This window comes from Symphalangus syndactylus, chromosome 5, assembly GCF_028878055.3.
Source record: "Symphalangus syndactylus isolate Jambi chromosome 5, NHGRI_mSymSyn1-v2.1_pri, whole genome shotgun sequence".
NCBI lineage: Eukaryota > Metazoa > Chordata > Mammalia > Primates > Hylobatidae > Symphalangus > Symphalangus syndactylus.
This window is the reverse complement of record NC_072427.2, coordinates 15,924,389-15,949,422: the sequence shown is the minus strand read 5'-3', so window position 1 is coordinate 15,949,422 and position 25,034 is coordinate 15,924,389. Positions and strand designations below refer to the sequence as shown.

General features: G+C 41.8%; 1 protein-coding gene across 5 annotated transcripts in view; it reads left to right on the top strand.

The window, feature by feature from the left end:
* The window catches only part of CRTC3 (CREB regulated transcription coactivator 3), a 119,342-nt gene that overhangs the window by 5,178 nt on the left and 89,130 nt on the right, over positions 1-25,034 (top strand). For all 5 annotated transcript variants that reach the window (XM_055277194.2, XM_055277193.2, XM_063638566.1 and 2 more), the window contains exon 2: positions 6,146-6,244. Coding sequence is in view for 4 of the 5 variants with exons in the window: in XM_055277193.2 (XP_055133168.1) it covers positions 6,146-6,244 (99 nt within the window). In the remaining variant the exon portion in view is untranslated. The remainder of the gene's footprint in view (positions 1-6,145; positions 6,245-25,034) is intronic.

The window sequence follows — 25,034 nt, the reverse complement described above, 5'->3', positions numbered from 1 at the left end:
GTAGCCACAGAAGTAGATTTGGCTGCCTAGGAAGAATTGATGGAACAGATACTGTAAACTGGTGGCTTTTTTTTTTTTTTTTTTTGAGACGGAGTCTTGCTCTGTCGCCCAGGGTGGAGTGCAGTGGCGCGATCTCGGCTCACTGCAAGCTCCGCCTCCCTGGTTCACGCCATTCTCCTACCTCAGCCTCTCCGAGTAGCTGGGACTACAGGCGCCCGCCACCACGCCCGGCTAATTTTTTGTATTTTTAGTAGAGATGGTGTTTCACCGTGGTCTCGATCTCCTGACCTCGTGATCCGCCCGCCTCGGCCTCCCAAAGTGCTGGGATTACAAGCATGAGCCACCGCGCCCGGCCAGTGGCTTAAGTTCTGTATTTTGCCCTCTAACATGTTTTTGGTTTTGGCGCAAAATGTGGTTAGTTGGTTGGTTGGTTGATTTTAATTAGGGCTAACAATGAATATTGGGATTTTACAGTAAAATCTGGACTTTGGTTTCTTTTGAAAAATGAGATAACCCAACGACACTCACCCGACATTTCTGGATGGCACCAGTTGCCTAGAGCTGAATGGTGGCTGCCCCATTAGAGAGGCCATGGATGTGGTCTTCAATTTGCTGCAGTCCCTACCACCCTCTAAGGTATTCTTTTTTTTTTTTCCTTGAGACGGAGTCTCGCTCTGTTGCCCAGGCTGGAGTGCAGTGGCGCAATCTCAGCTCACTGCAAGCTCCGCCTCCCGGGTTCACGCCATTCTCCTACCTCAGCCTCTCCGAGTAGCTGGGACTACAGGTGCCCGCCACCGCACCCGGCTAATTTTTTGTATTTTTAGTAGAGACGGGGTTTCAGCGTGGTCTCGATCTCTAAGGTATTCTTTGCAGTGATCCCAGACTGCTTCACTTAAGAGTCCCTGCTTGGCAGCTGTAGGCATTTGAGTTTGTTACCCTTGTCAGAAGGTGAACTGTGAGGCCAGGCGCAGTGGCTCACGCCTGTAATCCCAGCACTTTGGGAGGCCAAGGCGGGCGGATCACCTGAGGTCAGGATTTTGAGACCAGCCTGACCAACATGGAGAAACCCTGTCTCTACTAAAAATACAAAAAATTAGCCGGGCATGGTGGCAGGTGCCTGTAATCCCAGCTACTCAGGAGGCTGAGGCAGGAGAATTGCTTGAACCTGGGAGGCGGAGGTTGCAGTGAGCCGAGATTGTGCCATTGCACTCCAGCCTGGGCAACAAGAGCGAAACTCCGTCTCAAAAAAAAAAAAAAAAAAAAAAGAAGGTGAACCATGAAGAGGGCCTAGGAGAAGCCCAAGGAACTAAGAAACTACACCATTTGAAAGGGAGGTGGAGGAGCTGGCAAAGAAGGCTTGAAGAGCAACCAGAGGGGCAGGAGAAAGCCAGGAGTACTCGTGAAGAGGAGGGAATGCCGACCAGCTGAGCCTAGTGCTGCTGACTTGGTCTGACACAAAAGACGTGTCCTTTGGTCTAGTCATGTGGAGGTCATCGGAGGAGGTCATCAGTAAACTCGGTGAGAGATGCTGCATTCTCAGGGTGCTGGGTGAAAGGCTAATTGTGAGACGTTGAGGAGTGGACGGGGGTGGGGAATGGAGATAGGGTTGGAAACTTATTCCGGAAGTTTGGCTGTGAAGAGCAACTTGTGTTGAGGAACCACAGGACTAACTCAGCATATCACCCTGGAGTGTTGACTGGACTTGAATATCTGTGAAGACTCATTATTTTCATGTGAAAATAAACCAGTGATAAGACAATAGATATGTCATAGATTAGCGAGGTCTCAGAATGGAGGAGAGAGAGAAGATGGAAATACTAGGTTTGGGCTAAATATTGAGGACTTTCCTTTTGCTAGGCACTGCAATCCCTTTCTAATGTTGTTATCTCACATAGTCCTCAAAATGAGCCTATGGTGTGTATATCTGGAATTTTCCTCATTTTGTGGATGAGTAAACTGAGGCTTAGAGAGTCATGGTTGCAGAGCTGGTAAGTGGTAGAGCCGGGGTTTGAATCTGGCTATCACAGTGAATGTCTGTATACTCAGCTACTTTAATTTCCCCCATAAGGATCTTCAGCTGCTTTTATTCCCTGCTGTAAGTTATCAGCATCATTTGTTGAAAAGACTTTTCTTTGCCCATTGAATTGCTGTGGCAATTTTGTTGCAATCAGTTGGCCACATAAGTGTTGGTTTATTTTTAGACTCTCTTTTCTGTTTCAGCGATTTGTATATCTCTCTTTTTGACAATAGCACACTGTCTGTATATTATAGCTTTATAATAAGGCTTAAAACCTGGTAATTTAAGTCCTGTAACTTATCTCTTTTTGAAAATTGCTCTGGCCAGGTGCCGTGGCTCATGCCTGTAATCCCAGCACTTTGGGAGGCTGAGGCAGGCAGATCGCTTGAGCCCAGGAATTCTAGACCAGTCTAGGTAACATGGTGAAATCCGTCTCTAAAAAAAAAAAAAATACAAAAATTAGCTGGGCGTGGTAGTGCGTGCCTGTATTTGGGAGGTGGAGGTTGCAGTGAGCTGTGATTGTGACACTGCACTCCAGCCTGGGCAACAGAGACCCTGTCTCAAAAAAAAAAAAAAAAAAATTGCTCTGACTATTCTAGGTCATTTGTGCATCCATAAATTTTAGAATTATCTTGTCAATGTCTCTAAAAGGACCCCCTGGGATTTTGGATTGTAATCGTGTTGGCTATTTTGAGACTTTTCTCAAAAAGGAATTAATGAGGCCTGGATCTCATTTCCTGTAGGCATTAAAGAAAATTCCACTAAGATGTGTGACTGTAGGCCAAAGGTCGCTAACTCAATAAGTGAGGCAGGTAAGGAAAATGAATGGAGGGGCCAGGAATGAGATGATCATGGCAGCTGATCCTGGGCCATCGTGAAGGAATAATAGGGTACAGTGAGGACTTGGCAAACACCGTCTAAGGGGGTGACCTTTTCTCAGCTTCATCCAGCGATGCCTTGCAAGAACGTGAGTTCAGTGGCGTCTGACCTTTCAATCAGGAGAAGTTGGAAATCCAGATTTTTATGCAGTGTCCTGATTTTTTCAATTGAAATTTAATACACTGAATGGGTCAACATCTGGTGGGTAAACAGAACACTCTCTAGGCAAAATGTGGCCTATGGGCTGCCAGTCTGTGACCTCGGCCTTAGGCTAATCATTCTTTGGTTCACATGTTCATCATCTGTAAACATGAAGGTGTTGAAGACAGTCTCAAAGTTCTTTTTCTAGCTCAATGAGTCTAAATTTCAAAAGAGGAAAATGTCAAAATAACTCAGAGTTTGAAGAGGTAGCTGAGATCAGCAATAATGATAATATCTTAAGAAGTTGTCCAGAGCTTTACATTTGACATACCACTCTTGTGTCTGTGTCACTTAATCCTCACTTTATCTTGTGCAGGAGGCATCAGAGTTGTTTGCCCAACCACACGGGAGTTGCAGGTTACAAAGTCACATCATCCGATTCCAGGTCCAGTGCTTTTTGTTTTTTCACAGAATCTTGCTCTGTTGCCCAGGCTGGAGTGCAGTGGCGCGATCTCGGCTCACTGCAAGCTCCGCCTCCCAGGTTCATGCCATTCTGCTGCCTCAGCCTCCCGAGTAGTAGGGACTGCAGGCGCCCACCACCATGCCCGGCTAATTTTTTTGTACTTTTAGTAGAGACAGGGTTTCACTGTGTTAGCCAGGATGGTGTCGATCTCCTGACCTCGTGATCCGCCCGCCTCGGCCTCCCAAAGTGCTGGGATTACAGGTATGAGACACTGCTCCTGGCCCTTTTTTTGAGACAGAGTCTCACTGTGTTACCCAGGCTGTAGTACACTGGCGTGATCTTGGCTCACTGCAACCTCTGCTTCCTGGGTTCAAGCAATTCTCCTGCCTCATCCTCCCAAGTAGCTAGGATTGCAGGCATGCATCACCACACCAGGCTAATTGTTAGTAGAGACGGGGTTTCACCGTGTTGGCCAGGCTAACAGTGTTCTTTTTTAACAGTCTTTGAAGGCTCTGGAAATAGGTGCTTTGGGAGGGAGAGCAGTTATGGGGGATTGTGAGATGGCCTTCAGCTCAGTTGAAGGCAGGTCCCTATCTGGATTTATAACTTAGTTTGGTTGAAGTGTCAAGGCTTTTGGGTAAGAGTTGAAGCCTTTGTGAGAACTCTCTGAAGGCAGGAACTTTAGTATACATTTATCTTAGTAAGCCAGTGCCTGGCATACTACCTGACGCATAGTTAAGTTTTTGTATCAGTAAATCAATGGATAAATTGATCCTTCAAAAAAGAAACCAAAGGCTTTAAATCAAGGTGGCTGAGAATTTTGTCCAGAGAATTTCAAGAATAGTCAGATGCTTCTGGTAAGTACTTTTAGAATGTTAAGATTGAAAGCTGAGAGACTTTATTCCTATAACTCCACTCCTAGATGGAAAAAACTCACCATGTCGTCCTCCTCATGTTTGACTCTGAGATTTGGGTTTTGATTAATAGGTTATAACTGTCTCCCTGTGCAGTACGTTTGAGAAATCAAATACAGCAGGTATAAGGGAAGTTAAAGCCACTAAAGGATTTCGTATGCCTTTAAAATTTCCAAACAGGTATAAGTCTTTATCTTTTGAGGATACATATTGAAATATGGAGTGATACGACGTCTGAGATTTCTTTCAGTGAGGCACTGCGGGTAGTGGAGAGGGTAATGATGAAAGATGATTGGATATAAGTTGGTAATTTTTAAGCTAGAAGATGGATAGATGGGGTTTCATTATACTTGTCTTTATTTCACATACAGTATTTGAAATCTTTCATAATAAATGTAAAAAGGAAATTATCAGAGAGCTTCTTAGGTTCAACAATGCTTTTGGTAAACCAAACTTCACTTTTTTTTTTTTTTTTGAGTTTGCAATTAGTATGATCATCGAGGGAAAGATGGGACAAAGGAAAAGAGCGTGGCAGAAATGGGCATATGGGCTTTGAGGCTGACAGCCGTGGCTCAGCCTCCTGCTAGCCACGTGGCAAGTCACTGAACTTCCGAGTCTGGGTCTTCAGGTCTGTAACAGCAGGAGAGTACAGTCTCATCTGCATGGTTGTGGGGAGGATTAGGGATGAAGTGGGCGAAGTGTCTGAGAACAGCACCTGGCCCATCCTAGGGGCTTAGATCTGGTAGTGTTTTATTATTGTTAGAGACGGAGAGTAATGAAAGGTAAAAATCTGCCCCAGGGCTCTCGTCTATAACCCTTCCTTCTCTATATGAATTATAGTGCCAAGGGTTATGTAACCATGGAGCTAATTTATTATTTTAGAAACAGAACTCTTAAAGACCAGATCAGATCACTTTGAGATTTACAAGAACTGTAACCAGTTTATTGCTTTTTGAAAAATGAAGTAAGGAAGAACTTACAGAAGAAAGGCATATTAAAATGGTGGGTTGCCATTTTATACCTATTGAATTGACCTCCTTCCTTACCCCAATTAGTGGTAGCATCCTATGTCAGTGAGGGTTTTTTTGGTGAAACTTTTCTCATATATATATTAGTAAACTCTTTGGGAAAGCGTTTTGGCAGTATATGTTGAGAGCCACCCAAAGGCCCATATCCAGAGATTTAGTAATCACCCTTCGGAAGGTGTTCTAAGGAAATAATTCAGAAGAACTGTTATATACCCATTAAAAATTATTCTGTAATAGCATAGAAAAGGCTTATGATGAGCATGCTAGGTTGTACCTATCTTATCATCACAGCTATGCAGTTCTTACCATAAATGTAAATGGAGGCTGGAAAAGAGCATGAAGAAGGGAAAACAGTTAATGTGTTAGGGTTGTGGATAGTAGCTTAGTTTTTCTTTCAGAAATTCTTTTACTGTTGTTAAAGATTATGCCACTGTGTCCAAACATACACACTCAAAGACCTTGCAAGAGGACGTTACTATCATGGTATATGGGACATTTGGAACATGGGTAAGCTCTTTCCGAAAATAGAGTAATCAAAACCCAGAAAGCACCGGAAACCTTGAGGGTGTGATCACTTAAGTAGAGAAGAAATTGAAACCAAGACTTTCATTCTTGAACCGTTCCCCTACAAAATACTATACTTTGATGCTTCTTTAGATCTTTGCTGTTACCTCTCAACGTTCTTAAATCACTTTGTTTCCAGGTTCAATTTCAGAAGCTTCAGCAACTGCGCCTTACACAGTACCATGGAGGATCCTTACCAAACGTGAGCCAGCTGCGGAGCAGTGCGTCAGAGTTTCAGGTACCTCCAGATATGTACTTTCTTGAAGCTGAATGGAGTGTAAAAAATAGACAAAGATTATCACTAAAAAGATGAGATCTTGAAGGATAAGCTGGGCCTAGGTACAGTTCAGTCTTCTTTTGGAAAGTCCATTAATATTTTCTCTCATAGTTTCTACAGCATACGATAGTGTTATTTCACAAATGGCTGAAGGCGGCACTGGCAAGTAGAATTATAACACAAGTATATGTAATTTAAAATGTTCTAGTAGCTACATTAAAGAAGAAGAAACATGTGGGATTAATTTTAATGTCTATATTTTTCAAAATGCAGCTTTCTCATCTATAATATTACTCAAATAAATGTTTGTCTGGCCATGGTGGCTCACACCTGTAATCCTAGCACTTTGGGAGGCCAAGGCCAGTGGATCACCTGACGTCAGGAGTTCGAGACCAGCCTGGTCAACATGGTGAAACCCCATCTCTACTAAAAACACAAAAATTAGCTAGGTGTGGTGGCGCACAGCTGTAGTCCCAGCTACTTGGGAAGCCGAGGCATGAGAATCGCTTGAACCCAGGAGGCGGAGGGTGCAGTGAGCAGAGATCATACCACTGCACTCCAGCCTGGGCGACAGAGCGAGACTCCGTCTCAAAAAAAAAAAATAAATAAATAAAAATAAATAAATATTTAATCCAGTATATCCAAAGTATGATCATTTTAACATGCAATCAGCATAAAAAAAACTGAGAAATCTCACATACCTTTTTGTGTACTAAGTCTTTGAAATCTGTTGTGTATTTTATACTCAAAGCATACTTTAATTTGGACCAGCCGCATTTCACTAGTTTCATGTGGCTAGTGGCTACCACATGGGTCAGTGCAGGTGTAAGACACAGATAAGTAGTCTGTATTGCATTTAGATTACTGCAGTGTCCTAGGGTGCTTTCATCGTTCATATCAGTGGAAAGCCTTGTTCAAAACAATGTGGAATTGGTATTTCAGAGAATGGTATATGGCACTGTTGTTAAGACCTGAATTAGACTTGCTTAGATATCCCAGTCTCTGAAACATTAGGAGCCTGTCATTCTAATTATGCAATTTAAGATTCGGTGTTAAAGTTGAGATATAAACTTTAAGATGAAGCATTAATTGATTATTTGGATGCCTGACCATTTTAAAAGTGCTGTCTTATTTCTTTATGGTAGAAACTGGGTTCACTTTTTTGATGATGTCAAATAAAGCCAAATGTATTATTTAAGTTGGGGACTTCGATTTGAGAGTGCTGATAGGAACTCCAAATATAATGGTGATTAGAAAATTACAACGTGAACATATTTGTACCCTATTGCACTGGAATCTTGTCTTCAATATAATGACAATGGACTCTTTACCATATTACTGCCTGTATTAGAGATCTACCTTCATAGATCAAACTACCTTATATATTAACCCACTGGGTTATTTAGTATCCAAATAACATAGGTCTCTGCCTTATGCGGGATTTCATACTTCAGGAAATACAGCATTGTGCAAGTTTGCTGTGTCTGAGATCCCAATTTTGTGCTACTTTATTGTCAACTTTAGAGGAATATAGAATTTACTATGATGTTCCCCTCCGGTTGCATTGGGGAATGGGATAAAATGATAATCCTTGGCCTTCCCAGGATTCTTTTTTTTTTTTTTTTTTTTGAGATGGAGTCTCACACTGTCACCCAGACAGGAGTGCAGTAGTGTGATCTCAGCTCACTGCAACCTCCATCACCTGGGTTCAAGCATTCTCCTGCCTCAGCTTCCTGAGTAGCTGGGATTACAGGTGTGCACCACCACGCCCAGCTAATTTTTATATTTTTAGTAGAGACGAGGTTTCACCATGTTGGTCAGTTGGTCTTGAACTCCTGACCTCAAGTAATCCACCTACCTTGGCCTCCCAAAGTGCTGGGATTACAGGCGTGAGCTACTGTGCCTAGCCCCCAGGATTCTTTTCATACTGTTTTTGTTTTGTTTTTCTTTGCAACGGTCACAAACTTACAGAATACTTGGAAGTATAGTCCACTTAATTTTTTTTTTTCTTTTTTTTGAGACCGAGTCTCATTCTGTTGCCTAGGCTGGAGTGCAATAGTGCGATCTCAGCTCATGCAACTTCCAGCTCCTGAGTTCAAGTGATTCTTCTGCCTCAGCCTCCCAAGTAGCTGGGATCATAGGCGTGCGTCACCACGCCTGGCTAATTTTTGTATTTTTAGTAGAGACAGTGTCTCACCATGTTGGCCAGGCTGGTCTCAAACTCCTGACCTCAGGTGATCCGCCCATCTCGTCCTCCCAAAGTGCTGGGATTACAGGCATGAACTACTGTGCCCTGCTGACATAACTTTTTTCTCACTTGAGAATAAGTTCCTGACCTGATGCCCCATCACCCCCTAATATTTCACTGTGTTTTTCCTACAAGCAAAGACGTTGTTCTATATAACTAAAATACAGCCATCAAGATAAGAAAATTAACAGTGATCCGTTATTACAATCTGATCTTCAGACCTCATTCACCAAATGTCCCCCTGCTGTCCTCTATAGCAAAAGGATTCAGTTCAGAATCACATGCAGTTATTGTCTGCAGTCTCCTTCAGTCTGGAACAGCTTTTCAGCCTTTTATTTTTGACATTAATTCAAGTACTCTTAACTTTTGTGATCCTGTCACATTTGAAGATTACAGGCCAGTTTTTTTGTAGATATAACCCCTCAGTTGGGGTCTGCCTAATGTATCTTTGTGATTTGATTCAGACTATGCATCTTTGGCAGGAATAACATAGAAGTGATGCTGTTATGGTATCACATTAGGGACATGATTTTGATGTGTCCTGTTAATGATGATGTTCTCATTTATCAGTTAAGGTGGTGTCCACCAGGCATGGTGGCTCAAGCCTGTAATCCCAGCATTTTGGGAGGCTGAGGCAGGCGGATCGCTTGAGCTCAGGAGTTTGAGACCAGCCTGGGCAACATGGCGAGACCCTGTCTCTACTGAAAAAAAAAAAAAGGCCAGATGTGGTGGTGCACGCCTCTGGTCCCAGCTACTTGGGAAGCTGAAGTGGGAGGATTGATTGCTTGAGCCCGGAGAGCAGAGATGTCAGTGAGCTCAGATGGTGCCGCAGTACTCCAGCTTGGGTGACAGAGCCAAACCCTGTCTCAAAAAAAAAAAAAAAGGTGGCATGTCTGTCAGACTTCTCCATTCTAAAGTTACTCTTTTCCCCTTTGTAATGAATAAATATTTTGCGAGGAGATACTTTATCCTGATCTTCATTAAACTTTCAATCTATACATTCATTTTTTATCTCTCGGTATATGGTTTTATGATTTTCTATTTTATTCAATCTATTATAATCTATTATTTTTATTCATTTCTGAAGCAATGAAAACACAGATTTATTGAAATGAAAGTATGCTCTACAGAGTAAGAGTGGGCTTGAGCAGGCTAACCTATTGTTTTTATTTTGCTCTTCACATTCTCCCCAGTTAGGCTGGTGGGAACCCTCTTCCAAACTGAGAAAAATTCTTGAAAAACTGAGGAGAGTCCCAGAGCACAGATTTTTTTTTAAGTAAATTTTTTTGAGGTATAATTTACATACAATATAATTTATACCTTTTTTAGGTATACAGCTCAATGCCGTATTATCACCACCACAATGAAGATGTAGAATAGTTCCATTACCCCAAAAGATTCCCTTGTACCTGTTTGTAAATATTCTCCATCCCCCAGGCCGGGCGCGGTGGCTCACGCTTGTAATCCCAGCACTTTGGGAGGCCGAGGCGGGCGGATCACGAGGTCAGGAGATCGAGACCACGGTGAAACCCCGTCTCTACTAAAAAAAAAATACAAAAAATTAGCCGGGCGCGGTGGCGGGCGCCTGTAGTCCCAGCTACTCGGAGAGGCTGAGGCAGGAGAATGGCGTGAACCCGGGAGGCGGAGCTTGCAGTGAGCCGAGATCGCGCCACTGCACTCTAGCCTGGGCGACAGAGCGAGACTCCGTCTCAAAAAAAAAAAAAAAAAAAAAAAAAAAAAAAAAAAAAAAAAAAAAAAAAAAAATATTCTCCATCCCCCACCTCCAGCCTTTGGAAACCACCATCTGCAGTTTTGACTCTTCCAGCATCCTATTAGTGGAATCAAACGTCCGTAGTCTTTTGAGTTTTTCTCTCACTTAGCATATTGCATTTGAGATTCATCTAAGTTGCTGCGTGTATTAGTTTCGTAGGGCTGCTGTAACAAAGTACCACAAACTTAGTGCCTTAAAACAACAGAAATTTATTTTCTCATGTTCAGTCCAGAAGTTGGAAATCATGGTGTCAGCAGCACCATGAACGCTCTAGGGAAGAATCCCTCCTTGTCTCTTCCTAGCTTCTGTGGGCGGCGGCAGTCCTTAACTTGTACCTGCATCACTTACTCTCTGCTTCTGTCATCACACGACTTTCTTCATTGTTTGTCTGTGTCTCTGTATTTCAATCTTCCTCTCCTTTGTCTTATAAAGAACTAGTCATTGGATTTAGGGCCTACCCTAATCCAATATGATCTCACCTTTGCTTGATTACATCTGCAAAGATTCTGTTTTCAAATAAAGTCATATTCACAGGTTCTGGGGGTTAGGACTTGAAGATATCTTTTTTGGTGGCCATAATTTAACCTGCTACATTGCATTGATCAGTAGTTCATTTCTTTTTATTGCTGAGTAGAATTCCATTCTATGGATGTAGATAATTTATCCATTCATCAGTTAGTTGATGGGCATTTGGGTTGTTTCCACCTTTTGGCAATTATGAATAAATATTCTATAAACATTCACATACAATTTTTATGTAAGTACCTAGTAGTGGAATTGTTAGATCATACAGTAAGTGTATATTAACTTTAGCTTTATAAGAAATCGCCAAGCTGTTCTCCAAAGTGGCTCTACTGTTTCACATTCTTACCAGCAGTGCATGAGAGTTCCAGCGACCCTGTATCTGCTCTAGCACTTGGTATTTCAGAGTTTCAAAAAAATAGTGGTTAAAAAACATAACATAAAATTTACCATCTTAACCATCTTTTAAAGTAGTTTATTGGTATCTTCTAAAACCATTTTTAAATGTATAGTTCAGTGGTATTACCTACATTCATATTGTGCAACCAATCTCCAGAATTTTTTCATCTGACAAAACTGAAATTCTATGCCCATTCAACAGAAATTCTCCATGTTCCCTTCCCACCACCCTCTGGCAACTACTGTTTTTTCTGTCTCTATGACTTTGACTATTCTAAGTGCCTCATATGAGGGAAATCATATACTATTTGTCTTTTTTGTGACTAGCTTGTGCTTAGTATAATGTCTTCAGAGTTCACCCGTGTTATAGTCTGTGACATGATTTCCTTCCTTTTCAAGGCTGAGTAACATTTCATTGTATGTGGATGCCACATTTTGTTCCATTCATCCACTAATGGACACTTGGGTTGCCGCCACCTCTTGGCTATTGTGAATAATGCTGCTATGAACATGGGTGTGCAAATCTCTCTTCAAGGCTCTGCTTTCAATTCTTTTGGGTACATACTCAGAAGTAGGATTGCTGGATCGTATGACAATTCTGGTTTTAATTTTTTTTTTTTTTTTTTGGAGACTGAATCTCACTCTGTCGCCCAGGCTGGAGTGTAGTGGCGTGATTTCAGCTCACTGCAGCCTCTGCCTCCCAGGTTCAAGGCAGTTCTACTGCCTGAGCCTCCTGAGTAGCTAGGATTACAGGCGTGCCCCACCACACCTGGCTAATTTTTGTATTTTTTTTTTTTTTTTTTTTTGAGATAGAGTCTCACTCTGTCGCCCAGGCTGGAGTGCGGTGGCACGATCTCAGCTCACTGCAACCTCTGCCTCCTGGGTTCAAGCAATTCTCCTGCCTCAGCCACCCAAGTAGCTGGGACTACAGGCGCCTGTCACCACGCCTGGGTAATTTTTTTTGTATTTTTAGTAGAGACGGGGTTTCACTGTGTTAGCCAGGATGGTCTCGATCTCCTGCCTTGTGATCCGCCTGCCTTGGCCTCCCAAAGTGCTGGGATTACAGGCGTGAGCCACTGCACCTGGCCTTGTCTAGTTTTTAAATTGAGTTGTTAATTTTCTTAATCAGTTGTGAGAGTTGTTTATATATTCTGGATACCAGTTCTTTATCAGATAATGTATTTTGCAAGTATTTTCTCCCAGTCTGTGGCTTGTTTTTTCATTTTCATTTTCATTTTCATTTTCTCAATAGTCTCAAAGAGTAGAAGTTTTAAATTTTGAAGTCTAGTTTATCAATTGTGTTATTTTATGATTTGTGCTTTTGTCTTATCTATTAATAAGAGTTCTTCGTCTAACTCAAGTTCCCAAAGGTTTTTTTCCTATGTGTTTCTCTATTAGTTTTATAGCTCTGTCTTTTACACTTAAGTATATTATGAGTTAATTTTTTTGTGTGGTACAGGGTGTGGGTTTGAGGCTCACTCATTTTGCATAGGGATGTTAAATTGTTCTAGCACCATTTGATGAAGACTTTCTTTTCCCTATTGAATGCCTTGGTACCTTTGTTGAAAATCAATTGACCATATACATGTGGGTCTATTTCTGGACTCTTATCTTCTGTGTCATTGGTTTCTTTGTCTATCATTTTGCTAATACCACACTGTCTTGATTACTGTACCTTTATAGAGAGGCTTGGAATTAGGTAATGAGAGTCGTCTTTGTTCTTTTTTGAAGCTGTTTTTCTTATTTTCGTTCCTTTGCTTATCCATAACATTTTAGAAACAGCTTGTTAATGTCTACAAAAACACCTCCTAGGATTTTATTTTTATTTTTATTTTTTTGAGACGGAGTCTTACTCTGTTGCTTAGGCTGGAGTGCAGTGGCGCGATCTCCACTCACTTCAAGCTCCGCCCCCTGGGTTCATGCCATTCTCCTGCCTCAACCTCCTGAGTAGCTGGGACTACAGGTGCCCGCTACCACGCCTGGCTAATTTTTTTGTATTTTTAGTAGAGATGGGGTTTCACAGTGTTAGCCAGGATGGTCTCGATCTCCTGACCTCGTGATCCACCTGCCTTGGCCTCCCGGAGTGCTGGGATTACAGGCGTGAGCCACTGTGCCTGGCCAACACCTGCTAGGATTTTAAACAGGATTGCATTGAATCTATAGATAGGTTGGGGATAATTGACATCTTTATAATACGGAGTCTTCCATGAAGAAGACTTCCATGTACAGAAAAACAGATTTTTAATTGAAGTTCAATTGCTTATAATCATTTATATACAATTCTCCTTTTATTTTTATTATATTTATGTATTTTTGATTGACAAAATTGTATATATTTATGGTATACAATACGATATTTTGATAAATGTATACATTGTGGAATGGCTAAATCAGACAAACATATGCATCCTCTCACATTATTATCATTTCTTTTGTGGTGAGAATCTGCTCTTAGCAATTTGCAATATATGATACATTGTTATTAACTTTAGCAATCATGATGTACTATAGATATCTTGAACTTGTTCTTCCTGTCTACTCCTTTTATGTCTGTAAATCACTTTGGAGTTTACAAAATGCTTTCATATCTGTTATTTTACTTCATCCTTTTACTACAACATTGGTTGGTAAGTGTAGTACTATTTTAATACAGTAAAGACCAATTTTCTATCCTAATGGAGGATCTCAAAGTGCATTCTTTTTTTCTAACCCAATGAACCCTTATGCAAAGAACATAGACTTATCAGATGAGTAAACAAAAGCCAACTTTTCAGGCTGCCTTCTGATAATCTTTAGCAAGGGGCAGATCATCAGTAAAGGGGTGGCTAGGGTTACAGCCCTCATGTCTCTAGGCAGGGCCTGGCACACATACCCTGAGGGCAGAGAGGAGGAAGTGGGCATTATCTTCTTCTCTGAGAGCGAAGGCTAGGACTGTCTCTTCTGCTTAGTGGAGGGATAGCATGTTCCAGCCTGTGTAACAGCTAGGGCACATGTTGACTGAATGGCTTGTCAGGCAGCTGTAGAGAGAGGGACAAAGGGCTTCTCTCTGTATAGGGTTTTGTAGGTATAGTTGTAGCTTTTCATATCCCCCCCGCCTTTTTTTTTTTTTTTTTTTTGCGACAAGGTCTCAAGGTCGCCCAGCTGGAGCGCAGTGATGTGATCTTGGCTCACTGCAACCTCCACCTCCTGGGCTCAAGGGATCCTCCTGTCTCAGCCCCCCAGGGTAGCTGGGAGTACAGGCGTAAGCCACCACACCCGGCCAGTTGTTGTATTTTTGTAGAGATAGAGTTTCACTATGTTGCCCAGGCTGGTCTCGAACTCCTGAGCTCAAGCGATCCACCTGCCGTGGCCTCCCAAAGTGCTAATATTACAGGTGTGAGCCACCACTCCCAGCCTTGTATCCTTTATATAACCTACCCTAGTCCTTTCAAATCATATCACTAAAAACTAATTGTACTTTTTACATCTCTGATTAACTACATTTTAACAAAATTGCATCATGTCGTTTGTAACTGAGGGCTTTTAAGTTCTAATTTAGGGAACAATCTGATGGTCAAGGGAAGAAGCCCTTATAGCAAGGCAGTTTGCAAAGGCCTGGAGGGCCAGGTCCAGCAAGGTGGTTTTCCTGGGGCCCACTACCAATATGAGTAGTATAATGAGGCCCAGAGTTCGCATAGCAAGTAAGTAAGAGAAACAGGACTTAAAAATCATGTCTTTGACTTCCAGTTCCATTTCCATGGTTTTCCTTTACTGCATTTCCTTTCAAGTTTTCATAAGGTTCTTTAAAGAAAAAAAAGATTGGCAAAAAGATACGTCAGTTAAACAAAAGAAAACCTAAGTAGCAGTATTAATCTCAAAATACCACTACTAACCACAGCTGACATGTATTGAGTATGTGCTATGTGCCAGACACTGTGTTAAGCTCTCTATGTAGATGGTAATTGTCATAGCATTATATGACTTTTATGTGATAAAACAACATAGCAACAAATTGCAAAAAGGAAAAACTCCAGTAAATGAGGAGAATTCGACAATAGCACAATTGTAGATTTTTAATTCACTACGACTGAGCCAGTATTCAAAATAAAGATAATAAAGAGTTATACCATTAACAAATCAGAATTACTGTATACCAAAATTTATTCCCTAGAGTTTATTCTCTAAAAAGGTAAGATGCCTTTCTAGATATTTCTAGACTCATTTTAAAAGCAATACTTCTTTTTCTGATTATAAATGTAACACTTGCTTATTACAGAAAACTGGTTACATCTTTGTTCACCATTTGGCCTTTTCTTTCAATAGTTTTGCAGTGACTATAAATATTTTTTAACAAAATGAGCCTCATATGTATGTGTAGTTTTGTATTTTCCTTCTTTCTGTTCATGAGCATTTTCCTGTATGTGTTCAATGGTTTTCAGAAACAGTATTTCTAGTGACTACATGCTATTCTGTCACATGGATATGCCACAGTTTAACTGCTCCCTTATTGTTTGGGTTGTTTTCACTCTTTGTTCATGGTGTGTGTGTGTGTGTGTGTGTGTGTGTGTGTAGTGTAAATTGATCACATACTAGGCCAAATAAATTCTCAGTAAATTAAAAAAGGAGAAATCGAATCTGAATATAATTAATAAAATTGCAATTAATAATAAAATTTAAATTTAAAAATCCAGCTATTTGGAAAAAATTTTAAAGCCTTTTTAATAACTATTAGATATACTATCAGGCAGGCTGGGTACCATGGCTCACGCCTGTAATCCTAGCACTTTGGGAGGCCGAGGCGGGCAGATTGCTTGAGCCCAGGAGTTGGAGAAAGATAATGAAGAGCTAGAAGAATGCCTTTGCTTCGAAAATCTGAGGAATGCCTTGGATCCCTCCTGAGGAGAATATGTAAATATGTATACATGCTCTTATTCACTTATTTTATTTTATTCTTTTTCTTTCTTTTTTTTTTTTTTTTTGAGACAGGTCTTGCTCTGTCACCCAGGCTGGAGTGCAGAAGCGTGATCTCAGCTCACTGCAACTTCCGTCTCCCAGGTTCAAGTGATTCTGCTGCCTCAGCCTCCTGAGTAGCTGAGACTACAGGTGCCTGCCACCATGCCCGGCTCATTTTTTGTATTTTTAGTAGAGACAGGGTTTCACCATGTTGGTCATGCCAGTCTTGAACTCCTGACCTCAGGTGATTCTCCCGCCCTGGCCTCCCAAAATGCTGGGATTACAGGCGTGAGCCACCACACCCGGCCCCGTTCACTTCTTTTAAAAAAGTTTTATTAGTGAAAATTTCAAACAGATTACACTCATTTTTGCTTAAATTTTGATCCTGTGTCAAGAACTCTTGGCCTAGGATGACTTATATTTGTAAGTTTGTATTAAATATTTAAAAATCGGCTGGGTGAGGTGGCTCACGCCTGTAATCCCAGCACTTTGGGAGGCCAAGGTGGGCAGATCACCTGAGTTCGGGAGTTCGAGACCAGCCTGACCAATGTGGAGAAACCCCGTCTCTACAAAAAATACAAAATTAGCTGGGCATGGTGGCACATGCCTGTAATCCCAGCTACTTGGGAGGCTGAGGCAGGAGACTCGCTTGAACCCAGGAGGCGGAGGTTGCGGTGTGCCGATATCGCACCATTGCACTCCAGCCTGGGCAACAAGAGTGAAACTCCATCTCAAAAAAAAAAAAAAATAATAATTTCCCTTATTTTCCTTTACCTTTTTTTTTTTGAGTCTATAAAATGTATTTGATGGAAAATTGTGGAAAATGTTTTAGTAACTTAGTACAAGGTTAAACAGGCAGACGGCACTGTCATGGAGTTATTTGAAATATCTTTGCTGTTGCTATTGTCCCCTTTAAGCCTCAAGCAGCCTTTTAGCAGCCTTTGACATCTCATTTGTCCTCATGCAGATAATCCAGTTCTGTGTGCATATTTGCGTGTCAGATCTCGAGACCTGCTTTTTTTTTATTATTATTTCGAGGTAATATAAGGTAGCATATAGGTATCACCATGCATAATCCAGAACCCCTTTGCTTTCCATGGAAGCCAGCCTCTCAGGGCTCCTGCCCCCCTCACTGAGGATGCAAGCCTGGGAAAGGGGAGCAGAAATGGGTTTGTAGGGAAGGATGAGCTCTGCCTGTCCTGTTGCCCAGGAAGCACTCCTAATAATGCCAAGGAGCTCAATTCCAAGCAGGTGAGAAGCTTACGGAATGAAACAAGAGAGGCTGATTCTCATTAAATATTTTCAGGTTGTGTAGGGCAGAACAATGAGATGAATAAAGCACCAATCTGTCCTCTACTTCCTTTTTGTGAAAGGAAGAGGTGAGGTTTCTCCATGCCATCTGGACAGTGTTGGGGTTACATAATTAGACTCCCCCCGACTGAGTCTCTTTAGGTAAATCACAGAATTCTCTGAATCTCATCTATAAGCAATGATAATGACGGTTACTTGATAGAATTGTTCATAAGGATCTAATGAATGCAGAATAAATGCATATCTCTGGAAACTAAAGTACTAAGCAAAAGTCAGTAGTATAGTAATACAAATAGTGCTTAGGAATAATTGTGAAGTAGGAAGTTTGTCTTTATCACTTCCTGCCTCTTTTTTTCTGTGCTCTTCTTACTGTCTCCCCCTCACCTCTGCTGTCCAATATATTAGTCACTAGTCATTTGTGGCTATTTCCATTTAAATTAATGAAGATTAAATACAATTAAAAATTCAGTTCCTTGGTTGCATTAAGCCACATTTCAAGTGCTCAGGAGCCACATGTGGCTGGTGGCCACTGAACTGGACAGCACTGCCCCCTATTTTGAGAAGTGGGAGAGTTCTTGGAGGAGGTAGGCATTCTAATGGTGCGTTCTAGGTCCCAGTTTCAGCACCGGATTAAGTCCTCACCTTCCCTTAAGAGCCCAGGGCTTTAAGGTGATCTTCCCTTCCCTGCTTGTCTTTATCAGCCAATCAGATTTCTATGTCTTGGTTGAAGTGTTTGAGTGGTAAGCAAAGCACCCTGATTAAGTTCATATCAAAAACTTTGAACCTCCACTTAACTGCTCTGAGTACATGCATTTCAAAAAAGGATGCCCACAAAATCAGATCTCTGTTTGGTAGAATTTCTCACTGTAAAATGTGGCATTTCCTCCAAAAGGCTGTGTGGTAGGCACACCCTTACATTACACACACACAGATTAGGTAGTCTTCTAAAGGAACAGACTGACCCTGCATTTCAAAAGATGATGCTCACAAAGTCAGATCTCCGTTTGGTAGAATTTCTCACTGTAAAATGTGGCGGTTCCTCTGAAAGGCTGTGTGGTAAGGCGCGCCCTTACATTACATTACATTACACACACACACATGCACACACACACACACACACACACAAATGTCTTCTAAAGGAACAGACTGACCCTGTGAAGGTGTTGGGTGTCGTGTTCTCCTGCTCCCTCCCTACTCCAAGAGTGGTGTTAACTACTTTTCTTTTTTACTCTTCATTAATTGATTAATAAATAATTGATTTGGCAAATGTTTCCCGAGCGCCTGCTGTGGCAGCAGGTCTGTATTAGACACAGGACACATAGAAACGAAGAAATAGGCCCTTCCACAGAAGTTGGCAGCCCAGTTAGTCCTCGTTTAACACCATCAACTCTGTGTCCAGCACTGTGGCCTGAGCAGCCTGCATCTGGCCACTGCCTCTCAGTGAAGAAGGCTGCTCTGCCTTAAGCCACAAATGACCTTGGAATCTCAGAGACTATTCCAAAATGGTTCTGTCTTGAGTCACAGATCAGAGAGTCTCCACAGAGATCTCAAAGTAGCTTCTTGTGTCATCTAATGGTCTTCAGAAATTCTGTCTCTGTTTCTGTGGTCAACTCCCAGCTGCTCATTGTTCCTGATCACCCCTCATCTAGTTCTTTTGTCTCCTGGAGTATGGGCAGTGACTTGTGGAAACTCTGCTTCCTTTCCTACTCCCTAGGATGAGCTATGGTGTGATAAAGATGACTCAGGCAGCAGGCAAACCTGGGTTTGAGTCCTGGTTCTGCCACCCTTTTAATCTATGATTTGGGCATTTCCTCAACTATCTCAGTCTAGTTTTTTGCATGTGAAGTGGGGATTATAATAGTAATTATTCATAGGATAAACTGAGCTAAGAGGAGGCATGAGGCCTTGACCAAGGGGTTTTGGAGCTGGAGTGTGTTAAGGGAACTGGGGTGTAAAGAAAACTGATTCCTTCCCAAGCATCTAACTAAATTCTGATCATGTGTAGTCATTCTTCATAGTTTGTGGCATAGTTATTTGCTCAGAACTTAAAAGTGAGAGGGAATTTTGTTCCCAAGGTTATAATGTTATATTTTTTTCCCTTAGCCAGTCCTACTCTTGGTACAGCATGCTGTCTGCCAGCCCTGAGACAATCTGCTTTTATCCAAATACTATTAGATAAAATGAGGCAGGGCAGTGACCTTGGGCTTCTACATGAGAGTTAGAAGACCACATTTATAAATTATTTTAGCATGAATTATTTCCAGGAAAGATTTTCACTGATTACCAATATCATCTATTTTATGTTGTTTCTTATTTTCTTTTTCAGAGACTGACATTTTTCTGACCTTGTCTGAATTCTTTTTAAGAGTTCGTACCTCCTAAACTACATGCCCTTTGCTTGCAACTCTGATTTTTGTACTGTGTCTGTGTGTGACGTGCTCACTGGTTTGCCTTTGATTTTGACTTCCAGCAGCATGTCCTTCTATTCTGCCTAAGGAAATAGTGAGAAGCACAGAGAGTTAGTGGGTTACTTAATAGTTTTGGAATGTGCATCTGTCCCAAAATAGGAGCTGTGATCAAGAATATGGTTGTCGTATTTTTAATCCATATTCGAATCATTTTTCCCTTCCTTTTTATCTAGCCATACATGTTGAATAGAAGACTTACAGAATGAGAGAGAAAAGTAGACAACTCATGAATCTCTAATCATCTGGGATAAAGCCTTTGTTTGAAATTATAGAAGGGGCGGGGAAACGTTGGTCCCACACACTGAATTAGTAACATCTGTACCCATGAGAACTTGAACAAGAGAACTGGAATATTGCCATTTTCATTCTGCCTCCCACGTGCTCTCAATTGTTCATGCAGTGGAGGGGCAGCGATAGCATGGATACTTGAGATCTTTAAAATACCCCTCCAGGTAATGTTTTAAAAGGCTGAATCGGATTCCATTAATCGAAAATTTTCATGCCAGTAAAGTTGGAAGAGATGGGAATGTTTCCTGAGAAGTCTATCCATGGCATAAAACCAATGATCTACTTGAAAAGAAATACCACAAGTACTAAAGTGACAACATATATTTTGCCTTAAAATATTATGGCAAAAGCTTTAGGGCAGTACAGAGGCTGCATAGTGTGATGGGCAAAAGGGTCACATTCTGAATCCAAATGTGGCATCTGCCACTTTATAGCTGTGTGACCTTGGGCAAACCACTTAGCATCTCTTTGCCTCATTTTTCTCACCTGTAAAATGGGCATAGTTATAATGCCAATATCAGAGTTTTGTGGAGAAGAATAAATGAGTTGTTATATATAACACCCCTAGAACAGCGATTGGCACAAGGCAAGCACATTAGAGGTGTTTCCTCTCTTTTTTTTTTTTTTTTTTTTTTGAGGCAGAGTCTCGCTCTGTCGCCCAGGCTGGAGTGCAGTGGTGCGATCTTGGCTCACTGCAACCTTCGTCTCCTGGGCTCAAGCAGTTCTCTGCCTCAGCCTTCTGAGCAGCTGGGATTACAGGCGTGTGCCACCAAGCCCAGCTAATTTTTGTATTTTTAGTAGAGACGGGGTTTCACCATGTTGGCCAGGCTGGTCTCCAACTCCTGACCTCAGGTAATCCTCCCGCCTCGGCCTCCCAAAGTGCTGGGATTACAGGCATGAGCCACCACGACCAGCCAAGGTGTTTCCTCTTATTATAATTGTTCCTACTGCTCCCGTTTCCACTGCTGTAATTCCCTCCGCCATCGCTGACACCTCTACTGCCACAACTACAGCATAGGCTTGGGCATCAGCCTGGGTTTGAGTTCTAGCACTGCTGCTTACCTATTTAAGTCCAAGTCCCATTTCTATATTTGTAAAGTAGGAGTGCTAATAGTACCTACTTCACAGGACCTGCTGAGGATGAAATCGGATATGTGTGAAGCGCCTGGTGCAATAAATGCTTGTGGCTTTGTTGCTACTGCAGCAGTTCTCAACCAGGAATCCTTCCACACCAGAGTGTTGTACTCCACTGTGAGTTGGGTTACAAGTTATGTTTCTTACTAAAAGTACCAATGGTTGGGAATTATTTTTTTAAATAATTAGAGTTAAATCAAGAGTATCCCCACCCTGACAATATTGCTGTTCACTTCTATTTTGAGAAGTGGGAGAGTGCCTGGAGGAGACAGCCCTGCCCTTCTAGGATTGGCCATACTCTGGCTATATCTACAGCTGTTGGGATATGGGGGTGGGGGATGCACATGTGAAAGGTGAGTGCTTTGTGTGGGGGCAGAAAACAAATTTGAGAGTTGCTGGCCTTGGGGTGCTGTCATTTCTGCTGCGGAAGGTACCACTCATGCTCTTCCATGTGGCAGCCCCCCTTTTTAGTTGATTGCCCAGACCAAAGCATCATTATCCCCCAAAGCCCAACTGTTCTTATCTTGCCTAAACATATATAGATGACAGGAAACACTTGTTCTGACTATTAAAATCACTTTTTGTTATATTAAGCAGCTGCTGTAACTTGCCCTGAATTTATTCAGTAGTAAGTATTTATCGAGTGCCTTTATGAGTAAGATATTCTATTTATTTATTTTTTTTTTAATTAATTTTTGCATACAAAAACAATAAACATTTTCTAAAAATACATACAAACAAAAAGATGCATATCAAACATATTAGGAAGGTTGCACATGGGAAGTCGGGGAATAGAAATGGGGGGTGGGAGTTAAAATAAATGAGAGAGGGACTTTATATGGATCAGTGATAATAACTCAATCCTCTATTTGACAAAGAAGAGGGAGAAGGAAGAGGAAGAAAAAGAAAGTGGGATAAAGGATCAGAAAGGGAAGAAAATAGAAAAAATTAGAGTATGACTCCAGGGTAGACCTGTTTTGTTGTCACTGAGTTGGTTGGTTGGTTTGTCTGTTGTATTCTTCATGTTTCGCCAAGTTGGCCAGACTGGTCTCGAACTGCTAGCCCGAAGTGATCAACCCTCCTCGCCCCCCAGAGTGCCGGGACCACAGGCGTGAGCCACCACGTCCAGCCCCCACATTGCTTCTGGCCTCCGTGGTAGACCTCCCAGACGGAGCGGCCAGGCAGAGGAGCTCCTCACTTCTACCCAGACACGGGGCGGCCGGGCAGAGGAGCTCCTCACTTCCCAGACGGGGCGGCCAGGCAGAGACGCTCCTCACTTCTTCCCAGACGATAGGTGGCCGGGCAGAGGCGCTCCTCACTTCCCAGACGATGGGTGGCCGGGCAGAGGCGCTCCTCACCTCCCAGACGATGGGTGGCCGGGCAGAGGCACTCCTCACTTCCCAGATGGGGCAGCCGGGCAGAAGCGCTCCTCACCTCCCAGACGATGGGTGGCCGGGCAGAGGCGCTCCTCACCTCCCAGACGATGGGTGGCCGGGCAGAGGCGCTCCTCACTTCCTCCCGGACGGGGCGGCCGGGCAGAGGCGCTCCTCACTTCCTCCCGGACGGGGCGGCCGGGCAGAGGCGCTCCTCACTTCCTCCCGGACGGGGCGGCCGGGCAGAGGCGCTCCTCACTTCCTCCCGGACGGGGGGGCCGGGTATGAGTAAGATATTATCGGGTTTGTGAAGAAAATTGAGACACTATCAGTTTAAGAAGCTTATAATCAAGTATGATAGACTAGGAGGATATACAATAACTATAGCACAAAGACGTTAACTCTAGTGTTCTTTGTCTTTTTTCTTTTTCTTTTTATTGTATTTTTTATTTTTGAGACGGAGTCTTGCTCTGTCACCCAGGCTGGAGTGCAGTGGCATGATCTTGGCTAACCGCAACCTCCGCCTCCCAGGTTCAGGTGATTCTCCTGCCTCAGCCTCCTGAGTAGCTGGGATTATAGGCATGCACCACCACGCCCAGTTAATTTTTGTATTTTTAGTAGAGATGGGGTGTCACCATGTTGGCAGGCTGGTCCCAAACTCCTGACCTCAAGTGATCTGCCTGCCTCAGCCACCCAAAGTGCTGGGATTTCAGGTGTGAGCCACCATGCCTGGCCTCTTTTTCTTTTTTAGCTTCCATTTTTCAACCTTTACATAAAGGAAAATACATTGCATTTGTTTATAGCTTGCTCCTTAATTCTTTGTTTTTCATTATAAAAATAATAGGTGCTCATTGTGTAAAATTTGGAAAATATGTAAACATTAAAAAGGAACAGAAAAAATGAGCCGTATTTCATCAACTAGAGATTACCATTTTAATGTTTATTTTTCATGTATCTTTATACAGGTGATATCACTCTTCATATTTATATTATTTTTTCTTTTTCAACCATTATGTAATAATTATTTCCCTATGTCATTAAAATACTTTATAAGTATAACTTTAATAGCTAAATAATATTTCATCATATATGACTTATAATTTACAAGCATTTCCCCAACAGACATTTTAGTTGATTCTGATTTTTTTATGAACAATATGGTAATAAACACTTTTGTGTATCAGTCATCCATATTTCTGATCATAGATTTCCACAAGTAGAATTCTGAAACCAAAGGGTAGAAATATCACCATGGTTGTTAATAGATGTGGTTACGTTACTTTTTGGCAATGATATTTACCTTAGCAAAACTTCTGACACTGATGGATTTGGATATTTATTACCTTAAGGACAGGAGATCCTTAGCTTTTTCAGATCTGATCCAAGTGTGTGTTGACTATTCAAGAATGACTCCAAAGTTCATGACATAAAGTAGTTTGCATATTTACTGAAGCACAAAATTTAATCACACGGTCCTAGAGGCTGGTGAGTGACCAAGGCTGCCTAGCAAATGTTTCGTTGGGGCTTCATGGATCTCTGTGTAATACCTCTTATATATTGACTTAAAAACTTAATTTGTTTGAAAATGGACAACTTTTGTGAAAATCAAAAGGGCCATTAATTTATGGTATACAATTACGCACAGAAAATCTACAGCCGTCAGAGAAATATGACTCAAGAAAATACCGAGAGTTGATACAGATACTTTCATATTAAAATAGAAGGTTTACAACGGTCTACTACTTTTCACTGACTGCTTTCCAGTTGCTTAATAGTATGTATTGACTTGTCATTTCTAGAAAATAAATCTAATTTCATTTTTAGTGCCAACCATTGGAATTATTCTCTTTATAATAAATCACCACATGGTTATATATATATATATATCTTTATAATAAAATATGAAAAATAAATACATTAATCAAATTATCAGACCGAGCTTCTACAGATGTTTGCCCCTTACTTGCTTTAATTTTAAAAGTTCTCTTTGGCAGGAATGTCTTATACTCTAGCTAGGGAAGAAATGTGTAGAAAACAATTTTAATCAATGTCTGGGAGTCTGAGAACAAACGTAGCAAATTTAGCTTAGAACAATCACAAGTTTAGCTTAGCATCTTTCCTTAACCTTGTACTTCTAAGTAGGACCGCCTACCCTGCCAACACCCCCTCACAGTCTAGGAGCAGCTTCTCTCTCCCCCACGTTTTGAGCTGTTCCCCTTGAGGTTGCTTTCTCTCCCTTTGCTGACAGGGAGGTGGTGGTAGCTGCATTTGTCTCCCATCTGGTCCCCAGAACGTTTCTTGCTTT